Below are 26,148 nucleotides of genomic sequence, written 5' to 3' on the forward strand. Positions count from 1 at the left end.
TCCTTGTATGCCCTCCCTTTTGCTTTTATTTTAGCCTTAACCTATCTCGTTAGCCACATTTGTGCCATTTTTCCATTCATAACCTTTTTTCTTGGACTATATCTGTCCCGCACTTTCCTTATTTCTTGTAGAAATTTCATCCATTTCTGCTCTGCCGTCCCTCCAACTAGCTTACATTTCCAATCTTTTTTGGGCCAGTTGCTCTCTCATGCCTCTGTAATTTCCTTTGTTCCACTGAAATATTGATACACCTGATATCTGCTTCTCCTTTTCAAATTTGCAACTGAACTCAATCATATTACGATCACTACTTCCTAATGGTTCCTTTACCTTTAATTTCCTAATCACCTCAGGTTCATTACACAGCACCCAATCCAAAAACAGCCGATCCCCTGGTGGGCTCATCAAGTTGCTCCAAAAAGCCATCCTGTAGACATTCCACAAACTCTGTCTCCTGAGATCCACTACCTTCTTGGCTTTCTCAATCCACCTTCATGTTAAAATCCCCCATAATTATCTTGACATTGTCTCTCTGACATGCTTTTTCTATTTCCACCTTTATGAGATGAAAACTTATTATAGTAAGGTGAACAGCAATGTAGCCCAATTCTGTCCTATGTACCTGCCTAGCAAGTTTGTGTTTCACGTCAGGTTTATAGCTTGTACCACTCCTCTACCTCTATTGTCATCAGCCAACATTACCAGCTGAAATAAACCAGAAAAGCCATTTTGTTACAAATGATACTTAAATCATATTATACACACAAGTAATGTTTTTGGTTCTCTTAGATACAGGCCAGAAAAGGACCATAAAAGTACTAAAACTGAAGATAATTGCTTCTCTTCCCTAACAACCAATGCAATTTCATTTGTAGAGAAAATTACATTTACAATATCAGTTCAATTTACACAGAATCAAGTCTCATAGCAGCCAAGTAGCACCCAACAATGACAATTTTATATGAGCCAAATAAGTTGCAAAGAGCTTTGTATGTATTTGTAAACATTTATTTTTCCTTGAACTGAAAAAGGGGAAAAAATAAACTTGCATCAGCACACATTGTACAGCCTGGCAGGATTTATACACAACCAAAAAGAAATGAAAAGTTTGTTTGGCAATAAAGCAACAATTCTGTCGATGTCCAGTGATCCTCAATATTAGGTGAACTTAAAACACAAACATCTAACAAATGTCCAGCATTTAAAAAGAACACAAAAATTGCATCTGGAGCTTCATAACAAAAAGAGGAATGTCCACACAAGTAAACTGGAGCCCAATTTGTATAAAGTTGACCTAAAATAGGGTATTGGGGACTAAGATTAAAACTCATTGGATCCAGGATGCCAAATAGCAAAATCTTCAGTCTGCATCCAAAAGGCATTATTTTCACACATTCTTCTTTGTAGATCGCTGGTGATCAGCTGAGAACGATAACCAACTACTTCATTCCCATGACTACCTGGGCTTCTCCAAATTAATTTATTTTGTTTCTTTTAAGCAAGCTCACATTATGTTGGCTGTGCTGGGGTAGAAACCTGTCAAAACAATTATTATTGGCTGATGGTATTCATGTAAGAATTGCTGTACAATGGAGCTCTGGATTGGATACAAGATTCACAAATATAAAACAAAAGGGCTATAAAATTTGTACTGTGATTCTACAGCATTCTCCATATAAAGACACAGCTTAGTGATATGCTCAGATACTTTGTTGTGACAACGGTGAACATAAATTAGGAAACTCAGCCTTTTTTGGTGGATCACTGGTTTTCTTCAATTGTTATATTGTAAAACACCACGTTCCAGAAGTCTATATGTCAACAGAAATCATTATATACGTCCAATTGAGGAGGGAGATAAGTGGAAGAAACTGCAAGTCCAGTGCAGTGTAAACTACTGAGAACTAGCCCTTTCCATAATGTGAAAATCGTAGTGCTTCTTGCTTGATCTCAGTTTAAATCTGTTTGAGTTATTTTGTTTCAATAATGCATTCTGAGCAGCCAGTTTTGAAGGAAACATTGCTAAGATTGTGTACATGGATGCCAAGTCACTGGAAGGTTTTGAGTGTTCTGTGTTTGCATTACTATCACCACCACAATGTGGCTGAGTATCTCGCAGCCATCGAATCTTAGCACCAGCTTTAAAGAGTTCGTTTAAAAGCTTATCAGCTTCTGTACGACTAATTCCCTCTGGCAGGTCAGTCACCTCCAAGACTCTGCTGACAACTGCAAGAAAGTCAGAAGACAACTAGTTTATACAAACAAAAATCAAGCAGAACTATACTTGTTAACATTTTTTTTTAATACTAAATAATGTAATAACAGTGCATCCAGGGGTAATAACCACCAGGACAGAAGACAATGGTTTCAAACCTGGTTGCTGAGAACACAAAGGTTTGCAGAAATTGCACTAAAATAAAGTCACATCCCACAATCTAATGACTGTGCTTGCAAGTTTTGCATGACAACTACCAGAGAAAACAAATTTGTACAACTTTGTTTTCTTCTTTCACATGCAAAGCAAACAATGTACATTAATTCACAAGTCATTCAATAAAAAGTTGGTTATGGATTAATTGGTGCTCTGAGAGCCAGCATAGACTCAATGGACCAAATGGCCTCCTTCAATGTCATAAGAAAGTATCAGAAAATTAGAAAAGTTGTCTGAGGTGAATGAGCAATACAGCAGCATGGCTGCCAAAATTTTTAATAGGCTTAATGTTAGCGATATTATTTCTTTATTGTGGATTTTATTTCAGTAGTAGGATTTCAGTGAATGGCCAGGAAAATTTCTACATGATCTCCACATAAACTGCAATAATGCAAATTTTATACTGTAACCCCTAAGTTGATTTGTATTTGGAAAATAATGTATCTAAGCAAATATATTCCTACAATGTAATGATGCTGAAATAATAAAAGGGTTTAGTGAAATGACGAAATGGGCTTAAGTCAAATGATTAATTTAAATTACAAGCACAGACAAAGAAAAACAACTATGGATTGTAAGATAAAGACTAGAACTACTGAAGAGAAGGGATGAAAATAGAAGTGCAGGAGATGGAACAGATGTGCACGAGGGCGATGATGGAGGGAAACCTTAAAATAAAGTACCTTTGATGATACCACCAAAGCACTGTGTTGTATTTGTAGGAGAACAATGGATATATTTAAAATGTTACCACTTTGTGATACATTAAGTAAGGGAAACTGTTTCTGTCAGTGCAGGAAGCACAGATTTTAAATTTTTGGCAAAAGATACAAGGGTATGGGGAGGGAGGGAGGGAGGGGGGCGGGAGTGATGCAAGAACAAAGTTTTTAAATCACAGGCTTTTAAAAAAGTAATTGAAATAGAGTGGGGTTTACATGACTCGGGGGAAAGAGTAGGGAAACAGGACTCAGTTTATCTCTGCTCGAGCTAAATGATTTACTCTTCGTCACAACAATCTTATGAGGGGCAACCTAACAGAGGTCTTTAAAACTATGGAAGGATAAGGCTTGCAATAAAGGAAATATTTTGGGTTCCCTAGGAGGAAAAAAAACAAGGCATCATAAATTTAACACAGCCTCTTATTAATCCAATAAAAAAAAATCAGTTAAGTATTAAAAACAAGAAGCTCAGTACCATAATAAGGTACATTTCGTAGAAATGAAGGAATAGAAGAAATGTTGGGAAACCTTAGATGAAGGATAATTTGTGTGCAGCACCGTATACTGACATGAAAGTTTGGGGCAAAATGGATTGATATGTGCTATAAAAACTATTTTAACTGCATGCAGAAAGCAACACCCTTTGCATCCTTATATACATGTTACACTTATTTACATACCTGGTTCTCCTGCACCAAGATCTGTTGATGCTGCTTTCCTGGTCTGTTTCTTTCCTCTTCCACCATGTCTATTCAAGTTCTGACCCTGACAAATTCAACACACAAACATTAAACCAAAAACAATTTAAAAAAATAAACAATTTTCAAAAAGAAAAAGTAATCAGTGAATACCTAACATAACCAAAAATATTCCTAAAAAACTGTATCACCATGTGTCATGTAACTTGGAATACTTTAGTGAACAATTTACTAGAGTACAGGAATTTCAAGCAAAACTTACAGCCAGTTCAAATGAGCTTCTGCCATCTTCTGTACAAGTTTAAAAACAATATGGTAAAAATCAGTCCTACTGATAAAACTGACCAGGTTCCAAGACTAAATTAAGCACCATAAAGAAGTTGTTGCAATTTCCATGTATTTCCAAAGCTCTTAAAATTGAGCGCTTTTTGTTTAGGACTCAAGTGTAATGATAGACTAAAAAAAATTACATCCTAAAACCTGCCGATTGCACTGGTTCATCACAGATTTCACATTTTGGCTACATTGAGAGGAAATTTGAAAAAAAAACTTTGATAAGTTCAAACTAGAGAAAACGAGCGTAATTTTGAGCACTGTGCTGAAGCAAAATCAGATACAAATAATTCCAGCACAGAAATTCCACAAATTTAGTTCAGAAGATGACAACTTTGGCGAAACTCAAACCAACCTGTTGCGTTGAGACTATATGTGGTCCTTGGATAAGAGGACGGATTGGTGCATTGTATTGCAAAGGCTGGCCCAGCAAAGGGTAGCGCCCATCTCCTTTAAAAGAAAGAATTTTTTTTAAAAATAACTCCTCCATTATGTACTCTCTCTTCAGAAATTAGTGCTAATGCATGATGAAATACAACTAATGCTTAAACACTTTTGGCATCTGTAACAATACCTCCAAAATCAGAGGCTGAAATTTTAGGGGTGCTTCCACAACATTTATTAGATTAATTGCCCACAGAACCTCTGGCTGTCTAAAAGTACCCGATGCCAGAGAATAGCTATGACAGGAAAAAGTTTAGGAGGGCAAGAGAGACTACAGGTCAAGTGAGAAATTTTCTTAATGTCATGTCATGAAGTATATGGGGAAAAATAAACGTAAAATTCAGATAAAAGACTTGTATCTAGTTATGTAACATTTAAACCCATGATAATTTTGAGTGGTTTACCTCCACTGCACCCTGTAGTTCAAGTACTGTTGCTATGCTTGACATCTTTAAATGTAAAATCGACTTGGTTTTACTCTCCTGCAACTATCTGGTGCCACAATGATAAGAATAAAACTTAGTTTGTCTTTTTTTTAATTCCACCCATACAATTGTCACGTTGGGAATGTGCTTGAAAATGTTAAAAATATAATACTTACATTGATTCCTTTTTACCTAGTGCACTAAATGTGCAAGTACAAGAGTACCTAATAGCCCAGTGTGAGCCAGCACCTTTTGCAAAGGGGAATGAGGGCAAGTTAAATAAAAAAGACTGAAAAAAGACTTAAAATACAAATATACAAAGAAGGTGGACACTGTAGGCCAATTGTTTCACTATATATTAAGATCATGGCTGACCTTATTGAAACCTCAACCGTGCATTCCTGCCTACCCACAGTAACTTTTGATTCCTTTGCTTATCAAAAATCTATCAATCTTTGCTATAAAAAAGAATTCAAAGACTCCGCTTCCACTGCCCTTAAAGGAAGAGAGTTGAAGCACATTATCGAGTTTTAAATCTAAACAGTGTACTAAAGTAGTGCAGATGTTTGTTGGTTTGTGGGAGTCCATTATCCTCAAACCAATAAACAATACGATAAAATGTCAAAATGACATGACAAAGAAATAGAAGATGAAAGAGCAGCAACCCAGGAGAGAAGGGTGGGTAAAATAGGAAACACAAAGGGGAGGTAGGAGACCACATACAGGATTTAAGAGGAGCAAAATGCAGCCAAGAATAAGCATTTTAAACTAAAACAAAATTGCAAGGTTCAGATGAAGGTTAAATTATACATTTGTAGAGAAAAACCTAGGATATATGGAAATTGATTTAGATAGTGATCTTGTGTTTGTCTAGGTTCTGTTCTCATTTGCCTTTTGACAAATGATTATGAACCGTCCCAGGCTATCTTTATGACTCTGCTATTCACATTGGAAATCAGCCTTATTGCTCTTCTTTGAAACACCTCTAAGGCCTGATTATTGCTCCATTTGGTTTATTAGAAGCAACACAACACTCAAGATTGATCTGAACAGATTGGCAGACAACCTTGAACTGCAGAGACACAGCATACAGTCCTTTGGGAAAGAATGTGTAAAAATGTAAGCCTCACCAGCAATTGTAATCCAAGCATTCTCTCTAATTTTTATCGTTTTTTTTCTATGGAATGGGAAAAAGAATATATATGTGTGTATGTGCTTATGTGTCACCAGAACATGTTGCTGAGGAAAAACTGTTCCAGGCAATCTTCAAATGGAGCTGTGCTGCCCATTAGAAATATGAAGTTTTAAAAAATTAAGCCTGCCTCTTGATGCCAAGGTGAAGCCACTCCAGCTATACTAATAGCTACTTCCCTGTTCAAAGGAATCTAGGATGATGCCTGATGAGGTCCTGGAACTGGATTGGTGATGGGCAGCATCCAGAAAAGGTACAGAAGATGGGATAACGCTCATTTCTACAGGGAATACTCTCTGGTGGTGGGATTTAATAGGACAGCCTTTTCAACAAAGTAATGAAGAATCCATAAAATAGATTTGAGCAAGGTCACTTAAGAGTGCTTTTACTGGGTTAAGAGTTAATCAGAGAGTCCTGATGTTTGCTTATGTTATATTGTTGCTGATTTCCCTGTAAATTGCTTCTCTTCATGTTCATAGGACATTCTAGCCTTCACAATGCAAACTTAGTTTAAGTATCTGTGGCCAGTGCTGATCTTAAAGCAATAGTTGATTTAAGATCCTCATTGAACCCACTTAAAGATCATTACAGTGGATAACAATTTACATATTTTAGATAACATTTATCAGTCAAAAACAAGTGCAAATAGGTAACATGGCAAAGAAACACATTTGCACATAATCCTTTTTAATTGGAATTTTGTAGAAGCAAAGATTGTTCTTAGTCATTTTTTCTTCTATTTGCAAAAATTGTACATTTTTAAGTACCATTTGTATTCGTCAATGCAATGGTTCCCAACTCATGGACCGCAGGAATGAAAAATAACAGCTTCTTGGCACATACTGTAAATGTTAAGAAGGAGCACATGGTGGCCCACAAAATATTTGAACACATGACAGGCATCCAAAAAGGTTGGAAATTCATGCAACAGACGCTGAGCTCAGAACTGCAACACACTGGAATCAAGTAACTTCAATGTGCCTGATAATAAGTATTACTTTACATACATGGTTAAATTCTATTACATGTGCCATATACTTGACAATATTTTACCTTATTTTTGATGTACAAGATTTTGTAACTTGAGCAGTTAATTAGCTTCTCGGTTGTTGTTGGTTCAGTGGTTTATGCCACATTGTGTTCTTGGCCTACCAGAATGTTTTGGTAATGCAAAGGCTAAGCAGATAAGGGTGACTAAGTTTCCCAATCTCAGGAAATCAAATGACTCCTCTATCCAATCAACAATGTTGATGGAATTAGAGGTCAAATCAGTACCTTGTGGACAGTGTGGATATATAAATCTATGACAATGAATAGATCATTTTTCTTATTAGTCCAGCTATTATGCCTTCCACAAGGGTATTTCCGTTCCTTTTCATCAACATAGTCATACATCTTTCTTCATCTGCTTATTTATTCCTTTCCAATGCATCTGTATTGAACTTTTAATGTACTGTACTGCATTTTTATTCATCATCGAAGTTCCATACTCCTATCATTTTTTGGGTTAAGATGTTTTCATCAAATTTCCTACTGTATTTATTAGTAACAGGTTTACAGACATTTTGTTAAAGTCTCCCCATTCCTTTAACTGAAAATCAGCTCTTTTGAAATAAAATAGCTGCAATTTTATTAATGTTCTCCCACATTTTGTTTATTTTGCATTAATAATGTACTTCAAGTTATTGTCTACAAATTGAGAAATAACACCTCCATACATCAATTAAATAGTTCACGTAAGCAGTGAAAAATAATCCCAGCACCCCTCCATGTGAGACACCACTTCTTGTCTTTTATCAATTACCCTCAAGACCAATTATTTGCTGTTTTGTAGTTTGCTATTCGTTCCCTTATCTGTCCCAGCTCCACAGGATCTGACCTTAATCACAAGTTTATTTTCTTCAAGACAATTTGAAAATCCTGATATATTGCTTCTGTTATGTGACCTCTCTCCACTATTTCTTTAAAAAATTCATGATCAAAAGGATGAACTTCCCCTTTAAAGAATAAGCAGCAAAAATTTCAAGTATTTTCTTGGTGATTTCTATCAGAGTAAAGATTCCATTACCTTTCCTACCTCCCACGTTAAGCCAACCAGTCCAGTGTTACCCAAAATTGTTTTACCTGTGTTCTTACACAAGGAATAGCCATTAAGCATCTATACTCCTTTGGCTCTAGTCCCTTTACTATTGATTTGTTGCAAGTATGTAATTGTGGTTGTGCTAACTATCTGCAGCAGATGTCTTCAAAGTTTCTAAACTTGATTGGTTTATCAATTATTTCTCCCAACCACCTCTTTCCATTTTAAGATTAAACGAGAGTTGGCTTGACTTAGTTGGAAGGCATTCCAAGAACATATTGTTCTCCTTTCAAATAATGGAATCTAACTATCAGATCAGTCGATGAAATTGGAAGAAATTATTAACGATCCTCGGACTGAGGTTTGCGAAGTATTGCTATTTACCATGGCTGTATCGGCTCTTTCCCCTTTGCAGCAATCCGTGCAGAGAAGACTGCTGTGATAATTTATTTATCGAAATAGACAGCTTTTAGCCTACCTTTGTTTGTAAATGTCTCCAATGGTTTGATCTTTACAGATAATGAACTAATTTACTTTTCAATCTGCAACTTTGCATGCATTAACATTTCAAATAAATTAATGCTCAACCGTATTACACAATTAGTTCCTGAACACACTGCAAGATTCATAAGGAAAGGTTGCTGACTCCCACAGGATCTGTGAGTGTATCAAAATGATTCTATGCATTGGATAACCTGATTCCTCTCTCAGTCACTGCATGCAGGTATTTTTCTGACAAAGAGTGGCTGAAGCAGATTTTAAATTCACACTTATTCTTAGTAAATGAAGCCATTACAAAAAGTAAAACTACAGTGCAGTGAAACAATCCAGCCATAATCCAAAGGAATGGATAATCTACAACAGAACAAGATTTTATTATTCTGCCCCTTAAACTTGTTCTGTCATTCTGTTATAGACGGTGACTGAACTGTTTCTCAACTTAGTTTATCCACCTTTGATCCTTATTCAATTAAAAAAATCAGAACTTTAAATTGACCTAGTTTCCAAAGACTGGGCTAGAAATATCAAGATTTTCACCACCTTTAGTCTCAGGCTCCAGTTTTTAAGATCATGCTTCCTTGTTCTGGATTTCCTACTGGTAGAAGTAATTTGTGGGCCCCATCAATTCACTTTTGCACTCCAAATCAACAGTTAAATTTGCTTTTCAACCTTGTAAACTCAAAGTACATGCTAAATTTTGTGTACTCTCTGTATCTGATGGCTAACTTTTAATTATTTGTTTATCTTGACATTCAAATCCCATCAGCCTTCAACAGTTATTCATTTCTAGAATCCATTAAAACATTATTAGTTTTTTTTTCTTGGATCTGAATTGATGAACATGTTAACATCGAAGTTCATCTGCCATATTTTTCCCCACTCACTAAATCTGTCTGTCGTTTCGCATCTTTCAGGTCCCATCCACATTGCCCAGTTTACAAAACTAAAAGTTCTCCACATTCGAAAGTTACATGTCTGTCACACCAACAACGGAACATCATCTACTTCTTGTACAAATACCTTGTCCAGGAACCATAGAACGTGGAAACTGTGCCATTATTGGGAGAGGTCCTAATCCAGTACGGACATTTTTTAAAGCTGCCATTGGTGGTGGTGCTGGAGACTGGGCTGGTGATACAGCAGGACTACTCAGCTGTGGACTGTTCTGTTTCAAAAAAAATATCAATATCAAATTCAAACATGCCAGTATTTTGAGCTCATACACATCATGAGCTCAGATTCTAAATAAGATACATTTTTAAAGTGCTTAAATATTCTATCTGCTGGAGAAATACTCTTCAGCTAAATTAATTGATACAAATCAAACATTAATACCTGAGGCATGCCCTAAACTAGTACATTACATGGTAGTGTTCTGTCTTCTTTGAATCAACTGTTACAAGGTTTGCACCATTTAATTCACTAATCCAAGGTTTTAAAAACGTAATAGAATTAAAAATCATAGTGGTGCTTATTAAATGTTTCCCCATCGTAAATTTTAACTTGTCAGCAACAGTTAACCATGTTCAACACAGCTATCTTTGGTATATCAACAAGTTGCATTCTTGATTTATTCCTTTCATTTCCTATTGATTAATGACACCATCAAGATGCACAGAAATTAAATTTACAAAGAGATCCAGGGATAAGATAAGATGACAAGATAACTTTATTAGTCACATGTACATTGAAACACACAGTGAAATGCATCTTTTTTGCATAGAGTGTTCTGGGGGCAGCCTGCAAGTGTCGCCACACTTCTGGCACCAACATGGCACGCCCACAACTTCCTAACCTGTACGTCTTTGAAACGTGGGAGGAAACCGGAGCACCCGGAGGAAACCCACGCAGACACAGGGAGAACGTACAAACTCCTTACAGACAGTGGCTGGAGTTGAACCCAGGTCGCTGGCGCTGTAATAGCGTCGTGTTAACCGCTACACTACCGTGCCTGCTGGATATGGGGAGAAAGCAGAAACAAGGTTGAAAATTGGGTTATCAGCCATGATTGTGTTGAATGGTGGAGCAGGCCTGAAAGGCCTACTCTTGCTCCCATCTTCCACGTCTATGAAATGAGAACCAAGAAAGTGCAGATCTTAACCAACACCAAATCTGACCATCTGACAAGGAGGAAAATTTCCTTCAGCTAAATGTCCACTAGGGTGAAGCCACATTCCATGTCAACAATGCCCATTTTGGCCTCAACTTTACACTCCTGCTTATAAGTTTAAAGTTAATCAACGAGTTGAGGAATCGTGACTTGCTAATTCAACTTGAGCTCAACTCTTGCTGAAGTATTATAAATACTACAGTTCTGATCTTTGGGGCGCTCTTCCTTTCTAGCTAATTCCTTTCTCTAGCCCTAAAATATTACATATGCATGAAACCCAAACATCTTACAATTTTTCCAAAGTTTCGCTCATTAACTACATCTGTCTTATTTTCATTTATTTATTTTTCAGAATATGGCAAGGATGGCATTCATTGTACATTGTGAATTCCCCTTGAAAGGTGGCGCTGAACTGCCTTCTTAAACCATTACAATTCTTCTGAAGGTATTCTCACAGTGCTGTCGAGAAAGGGTTCCAGGAATTAAATCCAACAACAATGAAAGAATGGTGATACATTTCTAAACCAAGATGGTAAGTGACAGGGGTGAACAAGCAGGGTACTTCCATGCCCTTAAGCCCTTGTGTCAAAGGGAACATGCCAAATTTCTTTAGTGTTCTGAGGATGTAGAGGTGCTGGTGAACTTTCTTGGCCGTGGTGTCTATGTGGTTGGACCAGGACAGGTTATTGGTGATGTTCACTCCTCGGAACTTGAAGCTCTCAACCCTCTCGACCTCAGCACCATTGACGTAAACAGGAGTGTGTTCACCACAGTCCTTCCTGAAGTCAATGACCAGCTCTTTTGCTGACATTGAGGGAAAGGTTGTTGTCATGACACCATATCACTAAGCTCTCTATCTCCTTCCTGTACTCCGACTCATCGTTACTTGAGATATGGCCCACTACGGTGGTGTCATCTGCAAACTTGTAGATGGAGTTAGAGCAGAATCTGGCCACACAGTCATGAGTCTATCCTCACTGATTGCGGTGTGTTGGTCAGGAAGTCAAGGATCCAGTTACAGAGAGAGGTGTTGAGTCCCAGGTCTCAGAGTTTGGAGATGAGTTTGTTTGGAATTACAGTATTGAAGGCAGAGCTGTAGTCAATAAACAATAGTCTAACATAGGTGTCTTTACTGTTCAGATGCTCCAGAGATGAGTGTAGGGCCAGGGAGATGGTGTCCACTGTAGACCTGTTTCGGCAGTAGGCAGATTGCAGTGGGTCAAGGTTTTCTAGGAGGCTGGAGTTAATGTGTGCCGTGACCAGCCTCTTGAAGCACTTCATGATGGTGGATCTCAGAGCCAACAGGCACATTACCTTGTCTTTCCTTAGGTACCAGGATGATAGTGGTCTTCTCAGATACCTCAGATTGAAGCAGGGAGAGGTTAAAAAGTCTGCAAATACCCCTGCCAGCTGATCTGCGCAGGATCTAAGGACATGGCCAGTGACACTATCCAGGCCAGATACTTTCCACAGGTTCACTCTCTGGAAGACTGATCTTACATCCTCAACTGTGACCATGGATTCAGGTGCATTGGAGGCTGTCAGGGCGGGTGGTTACATACCAATCCCCCTCTGTTCAAAACGTGCATAAAACGCATTAAGCTCATCGGGAAGGGATGCTCTGTTGTCGGCGATGTTGCCCGACTTAGTTTTGTAGCCCATTATAGCATGTAAGCCCTGTCACAACTGACAGCTGGTCTGGGACTCTATTTTGGACTGATATTGTCTCTTGGCATCTCTGATAGCTTTATGGAGGTTGTATCCTGATTTCTTGTAAAGGTCAGGGTCACCTGATTTGAATGCTGTAGTCCAAGACTTCAGTAGGGAGTGGATCTCCTGGTTCGTCCATGGTTTCCGGCTTGGGAACACCCAGATTGTCCTCTTTGGTACACAGTCCTCAACACACTTGCTGATAAAGTCCGTGACATACTCATCTAGGCTGGCAGCTGAGTCTTTGAACATGGACCAGTCTACCGACTCAAAGCAGTCAGGTAGAAGCTCATCTATTTCCTCAGACCAGCACCGTACAACTTTCTGTACTGGATCCTCCCATTTCAGCTGTTTGTTTGCAGGGAGAAGGAGCAGAGTCTGTGGATGCATCATGGCTTGGTATGGCAACTTCTCTGCCTGGGACCTCAAGAAGCTGCAGAGAGTTGTGGACACAGCTCAGCACATCACAGAAACCAGCCTCCCCTCCACGGACTCTATTATACTTCTCACTGCCTCATTAAAGCAGCCAGCATAATCAAAGACCCTACCCACCCAGGTCATTCTCCACTCTCCCATCAGGCAGAAGATACAAAAGCCTGAAAACACATATCACCAGGCTCAAGGACAGCTTCTATCCCACTGTTATAAGACTATTGAACAGTTCCCAAGTACGACAAGATGGACTCTTGACCTCACAATCCACTTCGTTATGACCTTGCACCTTCTGTACCTGCACTGCACTTTCTCTGTAGCTGTGACACTTTACTCTGCATTCTGTATTGTTTTACCTTGTCCTACCTCAATGCACTGTGTAATGAATTGATCTGTATGCAAGACAAGTTTTTCCACTTTACCTTGGTACAAGTGAAAATAATAAACCAATTCCAATTTTTTCATGGTGGATGAGGTAATAGGTTTGGGAGGTGCTGTCAAGAGCAGCCTGGACGAGTAATTGCAATCCATTTTGTAGGAGGTACACATTGAAGGTACTGTGAGACGATGGAGGGAATGAATATTTAGGGCGATGGATAGGGTACCAATTAAGCAGGCTGCTTTGTCCGGGGTGGGGTCAAGCTTCGTGAGAGTTGCGGGAGCTCCATTCATCCAGGCAAGTGGTGATCATTACAATACAGTGCTGACTTGTGTCTTATAGATGGTAGAAAATGCTTCGGGTGTCAGGAGTCGAGTCACTCTTGTAACCACAGCATTAATATGGCTAGTCCAATTGAGTTTCTGGTCAGTTCTGGCAATGGTATTGCCATTGAATATCAAGGGTAGGCAGTTAGATACTCTCCTATTGGAGCGAATCATTGCCTGGCACATTTGTGCCACAAATGTCACTTGCCACTTATCAGCTTATGCCCAAACATTGTGTGTGTCTTGTTGCATACAGAAGTGGACTGATTCAGTTGCTGAGGAGTTACAAATAGAATTGAACAGTGTGCATTCAACAGCAAGCATTCCCAGTTCTGACTGTGTGATAGAAGGAAGATAACATTCAAAAACATTTGGCCTCCTTATCACTACATTGTCACCAAACATTAATGGGTTCCCAATCCTTGGTGAATTAATATCCTTATGCAAAGTCGAGCGAAGTACATCCTGACTATATTTAGGCAAGTTACTTAATTTCTTGGGGTAAGTTTCACCACGAGAAATAAGCATAACGTTAGCACTCCTTGCAAAACTGATGCATAAATGGGAATTAGAATTAGAAGCTATTTTTGCAGTGTAAAGGGATTAATGCCTACTTCAAGTTTGGTGAAAGATGTCTCTTATTTAACTTCATGCACTATAGTTGATCGTACACTCCCTAACTAATTTTCAGCCTGAAACTACTCATTTAATTTCATATTTCTTTAAAAATTTTGCTTTAAATATTAAGGATCACCAAGATCAATTTCTCATGTGCTCAATTATTTAATCTCATCTGCGATAGTAATAGGAATACAGAAATGCATACCATTCCTGGGCTCTACAACAAAATTGAGTTTCAGCAATCCTGCTGAAAGTATTACATTATTGTTGCTGAGTAAAAACAGGATTGGGAACAATCTGATAAAAATCAGTATTTGCTGTCGAAGTTCACCACAAGAGTGACAAGCGGGCAGGATCACATCAGAACCAATATGTTGCTAACATTACAAGAGCCTAAATGAGAACTTTAGGATGTCACCTTCCAGAAAAACAAACTTTTAGTTCAGTGATGATTTTCACCTTCACTGCTTGAATGAAAACTGGAAAATGAGTTAAGTGATTTTCATCTCTATTGATTTTTTTAAAAAAAAAGGATATGAAAATCTTATGAATTCCATAAAGTGCAGGCTACTCATTCCTATCCTTTACTGTTCAAACAATAAAGACAAAAATAATTTCTTTTCTTTCCCCAGAAATCACCAAATTTTGCTTAAATGACTTTAACCCTATAAAAGCAGTTGGCGAGCAGGATGAATTAATTAAAATTGTTAAGGTTAGATCTGGGAAGGAAGATTTTAGATTATAGATTTTGAATCGAATGAATGGAATATGAATCCAAAATAGAAGTTTTAGGACTTATAATGTCAGACCATTTTTAGCTGGAACGTCAACTGTTTTCTGTTCCTTCAAAGGCAATCACTGATCGTTGTATTGAATATTTGGGTAATATTACTAAAAAAAACTTATTCACCCTTTTAATGATTTTAATGAAATTCAGTTGCATACCTGTGTGGTAATATCTGGGCTGTTAAATTCTGCAGACTTGTGTCCTCTCTGGTCCATACTGAAATATTTACTTTGTTTCCACTGAGGTGGAGAATGAGTCCGTGGATGAGGGTTGTTAGGAATGCTAAGCTGCATCATAAGCATCCCACTGCCATGTGGTGACACAACAGCTAAGAGAAAAAATGCAGAGTATATATTAGTGTACATTTGAATGCATTCAAAAACAAAGTAGAGAGTGTAGTTGATTACTTTTTGTCTTGATTAAATTTTTCCTGGCACCACAAATCATAGAAACATCAGAATTATTTTAAAATTCACAGACTGAACATCATCAATCAGAAGCTGGAAATCACAAAAAAATGTATAAAACAAAAACTGAAAAAACCTAGTGTTAGTGTATTCAGGAACAAGTGTTTTTTTTTGAAAGACAAAGAAGTGATAATTAATATCACCTCTGGCCTGAAAAATTAACTTACAATTGTAAAATCTCATTCTTTAAGGAAATGTTGGAGATTTTAAGAGTGAGATTTTTTTCCAGCCTGTCATTTTGTGTCTCTCCCTTAATCCAAATATGAATTTCCCATTCTTTATTTTGTTTCCAGTCCGTGCCATTGTTATTTCTTGATCTCTTCCCCTTGGTTTAAACTGCACATCTCAGTGCGAGTTCTTCTATTTAATTGACCGAAGAGCCTGCTCTACTTGCCAGCTCAGTTGCCACAGATTCCCTGTAGAGGGTGCCACATTGATACAGAGAAGTGGGGGAAGAACCAGAATGACAATCCAAATCACTTCTAAAGACTGCCCATGAAATGCATTTGTTTTAGTACTGATAAGTTTAGTCACGTATATAAAGACACAAATTTGCTAACAGCAAGTTTTATTTAGATTCACCAAACAGCATCCAATTTTGGAGGAGCCGCAATAGTGCTGTCCTCTAGACATACGCTTTGTAACTATACTGAGTGTTATTCTCTTCTGTGACCAGTACAATAAACTAAACCAGATTTTTTGCAACGTCAGGCACTTCAAAACTAAGGTTGGCAATTTCCACTTCTGTAGGAAGAGAAGGCCTTCAAATCTCTCAGGCCAACTCTCCCCATCAATTATATTATAGTTTATCTGTACTGCAACTCTGTCACAGAAGCCTTGGCATAAGTTAGCGACTCCCTTCTAGGCTTATTCAAATCATTAAAACTTACAGGAAGCTTGTTACCTTCTAACATTAAAAAAATCTTCCTGCAATGCCAACTCCAATGCAAGCAGAGGTGTCAATCTAATTTAAACCTATGCTTGATCGCTAATGCTTCTTCATTTCCCTCCATCTCCCCACTTATTAATCCTCCTCCACCATGTCTGGCACTAATCTTCACCATTTTTTTCTTGTCCTGTTATTTGTAATGGAGAGGGTGCAGAGGAGATTCAGTTATATGTGAAAGAAACAAGGTGTTCCTCATATGGAAGTATATTAATTTAGAATATTTTAATGTGCTAGCATTTTCTGTTTCAGATCCAATTTACACAAAACTGTTCAATTTGATACAATAATAGCAAAACTATATATATGCTACTACATACTTGAGAAAATGTGTTGACATCAAAACTATCTATACCTAATGGCATTGCAAACAATTCATAACAATTCAATGTTATAAGTCAATTGATCTGAAGTCATGGATGATCAGACATTATATTGTTTAACCTATTGCCCTTCAAGTAAATGCACTCTTTTTATTAGCCCTCTTCTGTAAAATTGTAGGATGGTTTAAGAACAAATTGGGAACCGACAATGTAATTGTGCAGTATTCCTCATTCTTTAACAATAAAGCTGACTTTAAATAGCAAAAAAACCCAAAACAATAGTCCATAAAGAAAGTTTATACTTTGTAGGCCAAATTCAAAAACTGCTCCTAGCCAAACCCCCAAAACAATGTTTAACACAAAATATATTCTAAAGAGTTTCAGGATTCCAAATTTACATAAAAGATTTTAAGTTTAAGAGATTTTGTCTTGAAAGTATCTTTTACGTTTTATCATTGGTGCACTAAACAGCCGAAATAATTCAACACTTGCTTCCTCCAACAAAGTACCAACCAAATATTTTCTGCAAATGTGTTGTGCATCTGATTACATCATTTTATACAGTAGTTGATTTTGGGTTTTGTTCACCAGGTCCTGCATTAGTTGTGGCCATTATGTAACATGTGTTAAATATTATAGTTTTATTTGTACACCAATATAAATCACACATTTAATATGTTTCTCTTTAAAGATTAGAAAGTATTATTATTTAATTAGTAAAAGATAGTTTCATGTTTTAGGTAGTGCATGTGCAGGACTCTATGCTGGTTAGAACAAATGCAAAGCCCTCGTGACTGCATGGAGTAACAGTAACAGAACAGCACAGCACAGGAACAGGCCCTTCAGCTCACAATGTTGTGCCGAACTAATTAGACTAGTAATTAAATGCCTAATCCCTTCTGCCTACATAATGTCCATATCCCTCCATTCTCTGCACATTCAATCTAAGAGCCTCTTGAATGCCTTTATTGTATTTACCTCCACTACCATCCCTGGCAGCACATTCCAGGCACCCTCCAGTCTGTGTAGAAAATCTTTCCCAGCACATCTACCTTGCCTAATTAAGTTAAACGTCACATGGATCTATTAAAAAATAAATTGCCGATTTTATTTCAAGAAACTAGGCATGTGATCTGGAAGCTATCAACAACTCAAAACAAAAACATTTGTTTTTCATTGCAAGCCCACCAGTCCTAATAGTTTCAGATGATAAATTTGCATTGAGGCTCAATGTAGTGTTAATGTATTTTGCTAAAATATACAGATACAACAAACAGGAACATCATACAATGGATGCAGAAGTTAAATGCCAATAAATCAAACAACTCAATGCTAAACAGCAATTGGATCAGATTTCTACAATGTATTTCCAAATAATCATATAATTTAACATTAAAAAGAACAAGCTTTCCTAAAGTTGAAAAAAAGTTCAATACAGTCTGAAAGTGTTTCGGCTGATAATTCTGCTAATTTGGGTCACTTTGCCCACCACCATTACCTCACCCTTGCCAATAATGGATGCAAACAAGGAATATGACAAAGAGACTGACCTCTGTACTGAATGGGCACTGGGAAAAAGGAAACAAAGGGTTCATACTGCTGATCATTTTCCATCGACTTTTGCAGAAGGCATTTTGGAAACTGAGCACAGCTCAAGTGAAATAGAAACAGTAATAGAAACTGGAGTAGGCCAATCAGCCCTTCAAGCTCAGCCATTCAACATGATCATGACTCTAACTCTACACCATTTTCCTCCCCTATCCCCATATCCCTTGATTCCTCTGACCGTTGTGCGTTTTATGCTTTAAATGCAATCAGTCACTAAGCCTTCACACTCTCTGGATTAGAGAATCCGAAGATTTACCACCCTTTCAATGTAGAAGTTTCTCCTCATTTCAATCCTAAATTATCTATCCCTTCTTTTGAAACTATGATACCCAATTTTAGATTCCTTTGTCAGGCGAAACACCCTCCCAGTTTCTAACCGGTTAAACTGTCTAAGAATGTTTCAATATAATCATCTCTCATTCCTTTAAACTCCAGAGAATGCAAGCCCACCATATTCAACCTCTCCTCAAATGACAGACCTGCCATACCAGGAACAAGTCTGGTGAATCTTTGCTGCACTCCCTTTAAAGCAAGTATATCCACCTTTGGTACAGAGACCAAAATTGTATACAATCCTCCAGATATGGTCTCAAGCCTTGTTAATTGCAGTAAGACATTTACTCTTGTATTCAAATCCGCTAAAAATAAAGGCCAACATGTCATTTGCTTTCCTAACTGCCTAGTGCAGTTGCATCTTGGCTTTCATTGACTTGTGTAAAAGGGCATCAATTTTAATATACAGCATTTTTCCTACTGAAGTTAGAAATCTCAAAATGTTCCACAATGTACTCCGTCTACATGCTGTTGTCCTTTCACTCAGCATATCACCATCCCCTTAAAGCCTCTTTGCATATTCAGCACTGTGATGTGGTTAATTTAATAAATAACACACAATAACAAATACAAATAACATGTGAATGAATGGCCATTTTCAAAAGACAGCACAAGGCATCTTTTCCCAGCAAAAATATCAAAGGATTACTCAGAATCTTTAAGTGCCAAAAAGAGTCAGCCAAGGCAAAACAACGGTCTTTAGCAAAGTGTAGCAGTGAAGGTATGCACTATAGAGATAGAGTTCCCTGCATCCATGACATGAATTGTGGACCCACGTTCCAGGACAAGACAAGAAAGGAGCATATTAGATGAAAGAGCAGTGAAGTCATAACCAAACAATTCCCATGAGTTCAATCCAGCAGCTGCCTAGGTCACTCACTTTCTTACCCAAATTAGTGCACATGAATAAGGAAACTTAAAAAAAAGATAATGTTACTGCACATTTTATTTTAAGAACATAATGAGTTCTTCCATTCAACTAGTTCCAAAAGGAAATCTGTTTAGTTGGCACTTTGAAATGAATAGATACTGATTCATGAAAGTAACCTAGTTCAACTGAACTCGATATCATGGTGTCACATCAGGGAATGTTTAAAGATTTAGACAAAACTGTCACACTCAAGATTCATGTCACCAGACATCCTAATTCATAAAGCATGCAACTAAGGGGTGACTGCAGTACAGCGGAAAATGAAAAATAATTCCATTTTGTAACTTTATTTGGGGATAATTCAACTGAACAGATTTGCACATTGGAGATGTGCTATCAATGCATTTATTCAGTTTCTCTGCACCTTTTGAAGTTAATTTCTTTGAACGCAAGTATGTGAAGGAAAATTTAATAATTATAAACAATTTTTTGTACATTTCATCAAATATAATAAAAACTTTACAAAATAAACTAATAGTGAAATACATTATTGTATTTGCATGTTGTGAGATTACCATGGAAAACTGCAAGTGAATGTTAGAATTCACATATGCCTCCACAAACATGATCTGGCTATCTTACACTTTGAGTGCTGATAGATATAATTTCAGGATGTTACATTCAGCCAAGCTGTAGTGTCTTCTATGGTAAAGTGGGTGCAAAGACTTTAGCCTTGGGTGCATGTGTGCACATATCTTTAGTGCAGCTAAGAAAGTGGGGAAAAAAAAGCATAAGGAATCCTGAGTAAGCTAAATTAAAACACAGAACAAAAATTTATATTGAATCTCTATAAAATACAGGTTCAGCTACAGCATTGTGTCCAATTCCAGCCATCACACTCAGGAAAAAAATGTGGCAGTTCTAAAGGGGGTGCTGAAAGGATTTGCTAGAAGCCCAGGATCAGGGACTTGAAAAATGTGGATACATTGGAGAAGCTAGGATTATTCATTTCTGAGCAGAAAATGTGATCTGATTATTGTGTTCAAAATCATCATGTGATACAAAAAGTAAATAAAGGGAAGTTGCTTCTAATGATAGAAGGGTTCAGAACAAGAGGACACCAAAAGATGACTATCAAATGAAACTCGGGTAATCTGAAGAAAAAGCCTTTTTAATGCAGCAAATACTTATGGTTCACTGCCTGAAAGACTGGTATAAATAGATCTGATCATGGCTTTCAAAGGGGAAATGGATTGATCATTGAGGGAGAGATAACAAACATGAAAAGGGAATGGGATATCTGGACTGGTCCTACATAGAGCAGTTGCTCACTGATGAACTCAATGACTTATGTCCATGCAACTAATCAATGATTCTATGTTACAAGATTGGCATGATGTAGGAGCATTCTCTCAAGAATGAAAATCAAATGAAAAACTTCAGATGCCAGAAATCTGAAACAAAAACAGAAAATAGTGGAAAAACTCAGGAGGTTAGGCAGCATCTATGGAAGGAGAAGCAGTCAATGTTTTGGGTCTGTGACCATTCATGATCTTTTTAGAATGTTTGTTCCGTTTTATTTGTTTTTACAATGTTATGATTGAAATAATTTATGAAACAGATATAATCAAATGCAAGACAAAAGCACAATTAGACATTCAGTTTAAATTTTAATGGCAAATGTGTACAAGGCCAAACCAAATATGAACCTTCAATAAACAACAGTGACATATTCAAAAAGCTTAATTTAGTCTTAAGCCCTAAGTAACCATCTCTAAAACAAAGCGGAAACCATTGACACAAAATTAGAAAGACAAGCTTAAATTTGTCAAGGAATGACTGAAGAACATTTTAGAGAAAGGTGGATCTTTTAATCTAACCTGAATAATGAGAAGAATTTCTCTCTAGCCTGATAGTAAGTGCACAGTCTCTGGCCACATGCATTGGTGTCAAGATTAAAAAGTGTAACAGAAAGATATCTGGATCAGATCTAGCCTTGTAACTTCCATTGAGGACATGGAGGCATTTATTTTGAAATTTCAATAATGCCATGAACTTGAAGCACAATAGTCTTGGAAGATGCTGCTTGCTAGAGGATGACAATAATATGTTGGTCATTAGATAAACATTAATCATCTGCCTGCAAGGTAGATGATAGTACCAAGACTCTTCACAGACAACTACAGTAATTGAAGTCTTAATTTTTATATTTTATTGTAGAAATCAGTAAACATTGCAACTTCTATTGTTGACAAGGATAACAAAATAATTAATCAGCTGATGGCATCTGTAATTGGGTGTATACTGATACCATCTTGGAACAGAACTTATTTGTATAAACAGGAGGCATTTCTAGAAAGCTGCAGCTCCTTAGAGTATTTCAGCTATAATCCTAATTACCTGAAATAGTCCCAATAAATTATTAGCTGTAGTTGGATCACACACTAAATTCAATCCTTGCTTTGTACCATATTTGATAAACTTAATCATCATTTGTACCACATTGCTAGCCAAAGAAAAATCTTGAACACAATCCAAGGACTTGACTGGGTGATGCTGATTTGAGCAGTCTGATTATGCTTACTAGCTAGATGCAAATAAAGAATGATATCACAGAGATTACATCATTTAGCATTTCTTCAGAAAAGGTGGCTGTAAAGTTACAAGAGGTCTAACATATATAATGAAAATATTCAATTGTATAAATGAAAATACTTCCAATTGTGAAAGAGACCAAAACTGGGAATCTTAGTTTCTAATAAATGCATTAAGGTACTAGGATAAACTTCTTCACTGAAAGAGCGAACAGAATCAGATATGTGGATCTCATTACCAGAACAAATAGAAGAAAGCAGCAAAGGTTCATTTAAGGAAAAGCTGAATAAACATGAAAGAGAAAGGAATAAAAGATTATAGCAGAAAGGTTAAAAGAGTGGAAGGATGGTCCTGTGCAGCATCAGCAGCAGCACAGATCAGATAGGTCAAATGACTTGTTTTTGTGTTGTATATTCTGTGTTCATGGATAAGACCCCAGCACAAACTAAACTCTGTCAGGAAAATGAGAAGAAATGCAAATCGATAATAAGAGAGACATATCAAAAAAAGCATAAAAATGAATGAAGAGCAATTTATATACTTTTATACATTTGATACTCCGTTACTTTGGATACAAGAGCAGATGAACACTGTCAATATAGAATTCAATTGGCTTGAAGCTGCATTTTTTCTTTTATGGACTGAAACTAATTTAAAGAAATAGAGAACTAACTTTTCACAAATCAATTACTCCTCCATTTTTATTAATTTCCTACCTTGCAAGTTTTCAGTCTTTGAATGATTTGCATCCTCTGGACACCATGGGAGTAAAGCCTACCATGTGTGGTTCTGTGGAAAATCAGCTGCCTAGCATGCACACAAAAGATGATGTCACAACATTGTGGATGGGTCATGCTGTTGGTGGTGTCTTATTCCCAAGCTGTATGCAGCTATTGGACCCTGCTATTTATTCCAGTAAACTGCTCCAAAACCTGTCATTGTTCCTCTGTCCTCTTCTCTGATTTGGTATTTTTTTAGTAGTAGAGTTCAAGGTTGCCTTCTTGTGCAAAGGAGCTTGGCCTTAAAATAGTTATAGTGAAATTCTCATGGAATTAAACCCTTCATGCAAGGCAATCTGTTCTTCTTCATAGGTTTTGCTGAAATTAGAGAGCGCTATCATTGACCATGGAGGGATGAACTGTTTCTGCTATATTTGCATAACATTTCTATAGAGATTGAAATAGTACCCATGGCACTCAGTGGTGATAAGGGATGCCTGGTACATTTGATGCTTTTGCATCTGGAAACGGTGCGTGCTCAAAAATGCCTAACATTGGGCGGGGGGCATAAAACTTAAAGACTATGTTAGAATGGTTTCTTTGCGTGTGCTTTTTTGGGTCCTGCTCTCAAGTTTAGCATCAGTAATAAGGAGAAAACAAGATTATGGCTGGGGCCAGAGACAATGGCTTTAGTTTTCACAATCTTTATAAAGTTGTATCATACCCAAAGCTAAAAGCATTCTCACAACACAATGACATTTTGTGAAAAGGCGCTAGTGGGACAGAATTAAGCATCAAAAGTACACTGATCGGACAGAAGATTACTTAACATGATTGTAGCGAGTGTTGGGATCTAGATAAAAATAGGCAGAGAGCAAAAATATAATCCTGAAGCACTCTATAGAAAGACGTGACATAAAATAGCTATTGCAGCAAATGTTATAATAGTGAACAGACAGGTTAAGGCTGACAGTAAATGAAGAAGCACACGAGGGAGAAGGTGTTTTATGTTGATAGATTTGAGGAAAGCTGAAATGATGATAGAGCGTAGCATAAATGCCGGTATCAACTGCCTGAGCTGTATGGCCTGTTTCTATGCCATATATTCTTTGTGCTCAACAGTCTGCAAAGAATGAAGGGAAAAAGCTGGGTCTTTTGAAGAAAGGGTGACAATAGTAGATAAGAAAGCAAGGGGTCCAATACCAGCAAAGAGGGAACTGCTTACACCAGAATCAAAAGAATAAAATTAAGAGTTCAGGAGTCATTATTGATATGATAAACTCAGCAAACGTATGAGAAGAAATAAGAGAAACATATTGTCCATTCCCACCTCTTTGCACTTGGATTTCAGGGACAGCATGGAAAGAGCAGAGAAAAGGGCTTCAAGGGAATGGCTCACAGAACAGAAAAGAAAGCAACACAAAGCATTGGAGGAACTTAGTAGAACAGGCAGCATCTATTGAGGGAAATGGACAGCTGACGATTCAGGTTGAGACCCTTCATCTGGATAGAAAAGAGTTTGCTCTCCAGGATGTCCCAGAAGTGGTGAACAATTTGGCAGAAGGCAGTCATAAGTGCAAGCAGAATACAGCTCACTCCCTCAAGTCCTTGACAGTCTAAGAACCTTCTTGTGTTATTGGTGTGCCTTACAGAGGACAAGGTTCTTCTCATTGGTACCCAAAGGGCAAAAAAAAAGTTGGTTACCCAATACTAACCAGCTCCAATGCATCACCTTCCTGACAAAATTGCAATTTGCAACAGAATAAAAATGTCATGACTGAATAAATCTACCTAATCTAAACCAATTAAAAAGAACAGAATCTTACTTGATTCTTCAATAAAAGGCGCTCCTCAAGCAACAGGAGACATGCATTTTGGTTAGATGTAAAAGAAAACCAAATCAGCTCTTTTGCGGAGACTATTGACAACGTAAGAATTGAAGGCATTTGACACTATCTCCAATGTAATTCCAACTAAAATTTTTAAAACAACATATTAAATGCATTGTGATCCCAGAATCAATCATACTATGCTTAATTGTCATATGTATACTTACTAAAATATCAAATTCACATTTTTATAAATTAACTAACATTATCCAAAAGCCTGAAATTTTTGATTGCAATCTTTTAGAGGAAATCTGAAATGCAGTAGGGAAAACAAGCAGATAAGTATGATAGGATTAAATATCCATTTTGCCTTTGAAACTTGCTATTTCTTAAAAGACAGAAGTCCCTGTGAATTAAAAGTTGGGAGCCTGAGGTACTAGAGAAATAAAACAGCCAACTACCTCTACTGTTAGTTTATGACCTGATGTATGCAACACAGAAAATAGGAGATAAAAGTTGTTCTGGTTTAAGCTTACAATCTATTAACACTGATGTTAACAACAGTGGAGAAGCAGACATTTCCTTAAGCATTGTTTAAACTCATCAGTAACATGACGACCAAAAAAAAAGACAAGTCCAATCTTTCTTGGAGATTTCATATGTTGTGAAATAAAGAATATTCCTTTGGATAGCTTTGATACATATCAAGTAGTACGACTTAACATTTCTAAATTGATGATAGAAAAGTCAGAGAATGCAGAGGATCAAAAATTACAGCAGGGAATTCAGATGATAGCAGCAAGGAAAATAAAAGCTCAACAAACTCCTAACTGATGGATAATGCAGTATTGACCAATTAATTCTGTACTCTAAATTCTCAATAAGCTTTAGCTATAGCGTAATTTTGCAGGTCTATACAAGAGGCAGAAATGATACCTATTAACACAAAACAACTACCTCTTTGACGTTGAAAATAATTCAACTCCCAGCAACAGAATAAGCAGCATGTGGCTACTTTTACTTGCCACTTCTATCAGATAGTTTACACACTTACAAGACAACACATCCCGAATAACCCTAAAATATTATTTTCTAAACCAAGTCACATTCTGGCCCTGGAAATTTTGGCCAGCAGCAAGCCACCCAAGCATACCGACCACTGAAGAAAATTCATCCTTATCTTGCAAAATTCCCCTGGTGGGAATGTAAACAAAGGCTGGTACCACTAGTTGTGGTATAATCCTGCACCATGACAGGACATTTTACTTT

General features: G+C 37.2%; 1 protein-coding gene across 16 annotated transcripts in view; it reads right to left on the minus strand.

Annotated features, from left to right (window-relative positions):
• Positions 1–993: 993 nt before the first annotated feature.
• The window catches only part of LOC127577286 (R3H domain-containing protein 1-like), a 132,466-nt gene continuing 107,311 nt past the window's right edge, over positions 994–26,148 (minus strand). For 11 of the 16 annotated variants that reach the window (XM_052028365.1, XM_052028384.1, XM_052028401.1 and 8 more), the window contains 5 exons: positions 15,347–15,516; positions 9,844–9,988; positions 4,537–4,631; positions 3,831–3,915; positions 1,016–2,226 (listed from right to left, as the gene is read on the minus strand). In XM_052028365.1, the coding sequence (XP_051884325.1) occupies positions 1,895–2,226; positions 3,831–3,915; positions 4,537–4,631; positions 9,844–9,988; positions 15,347–15,516 (827 nt within the window). In that variant the 3' untranslated portion in view covers positions 1,016–1,894. Of the gene's footprint in view, positions 2,227–3,830; positions 3,916–4,536; positions 4,632–9,843; positions 9,989–15,346; positions 15,517–26,148 lie in introns of all 16 variants that reach the window. The other 5 variants (XM_052028484.1, XM_052028467.1, XM_052028374.1 and 2 more) reach the window with 2 other exon arrangements.

This window comes from Pristis pectinata, chromosome 1, assembly GCF_009764475.1.
Source record: "Pristis pectinata isolate sPriPec2 chromosome 1, sPriPec2.1.pri, whole genome shotgun sequence".
Lineage (NCBI taxonomy): Eukaryota > Metazoa > Chordata > Chondrichthyes > Rhinopristiformes > Pristidae > Pristis > Pristis pectinata.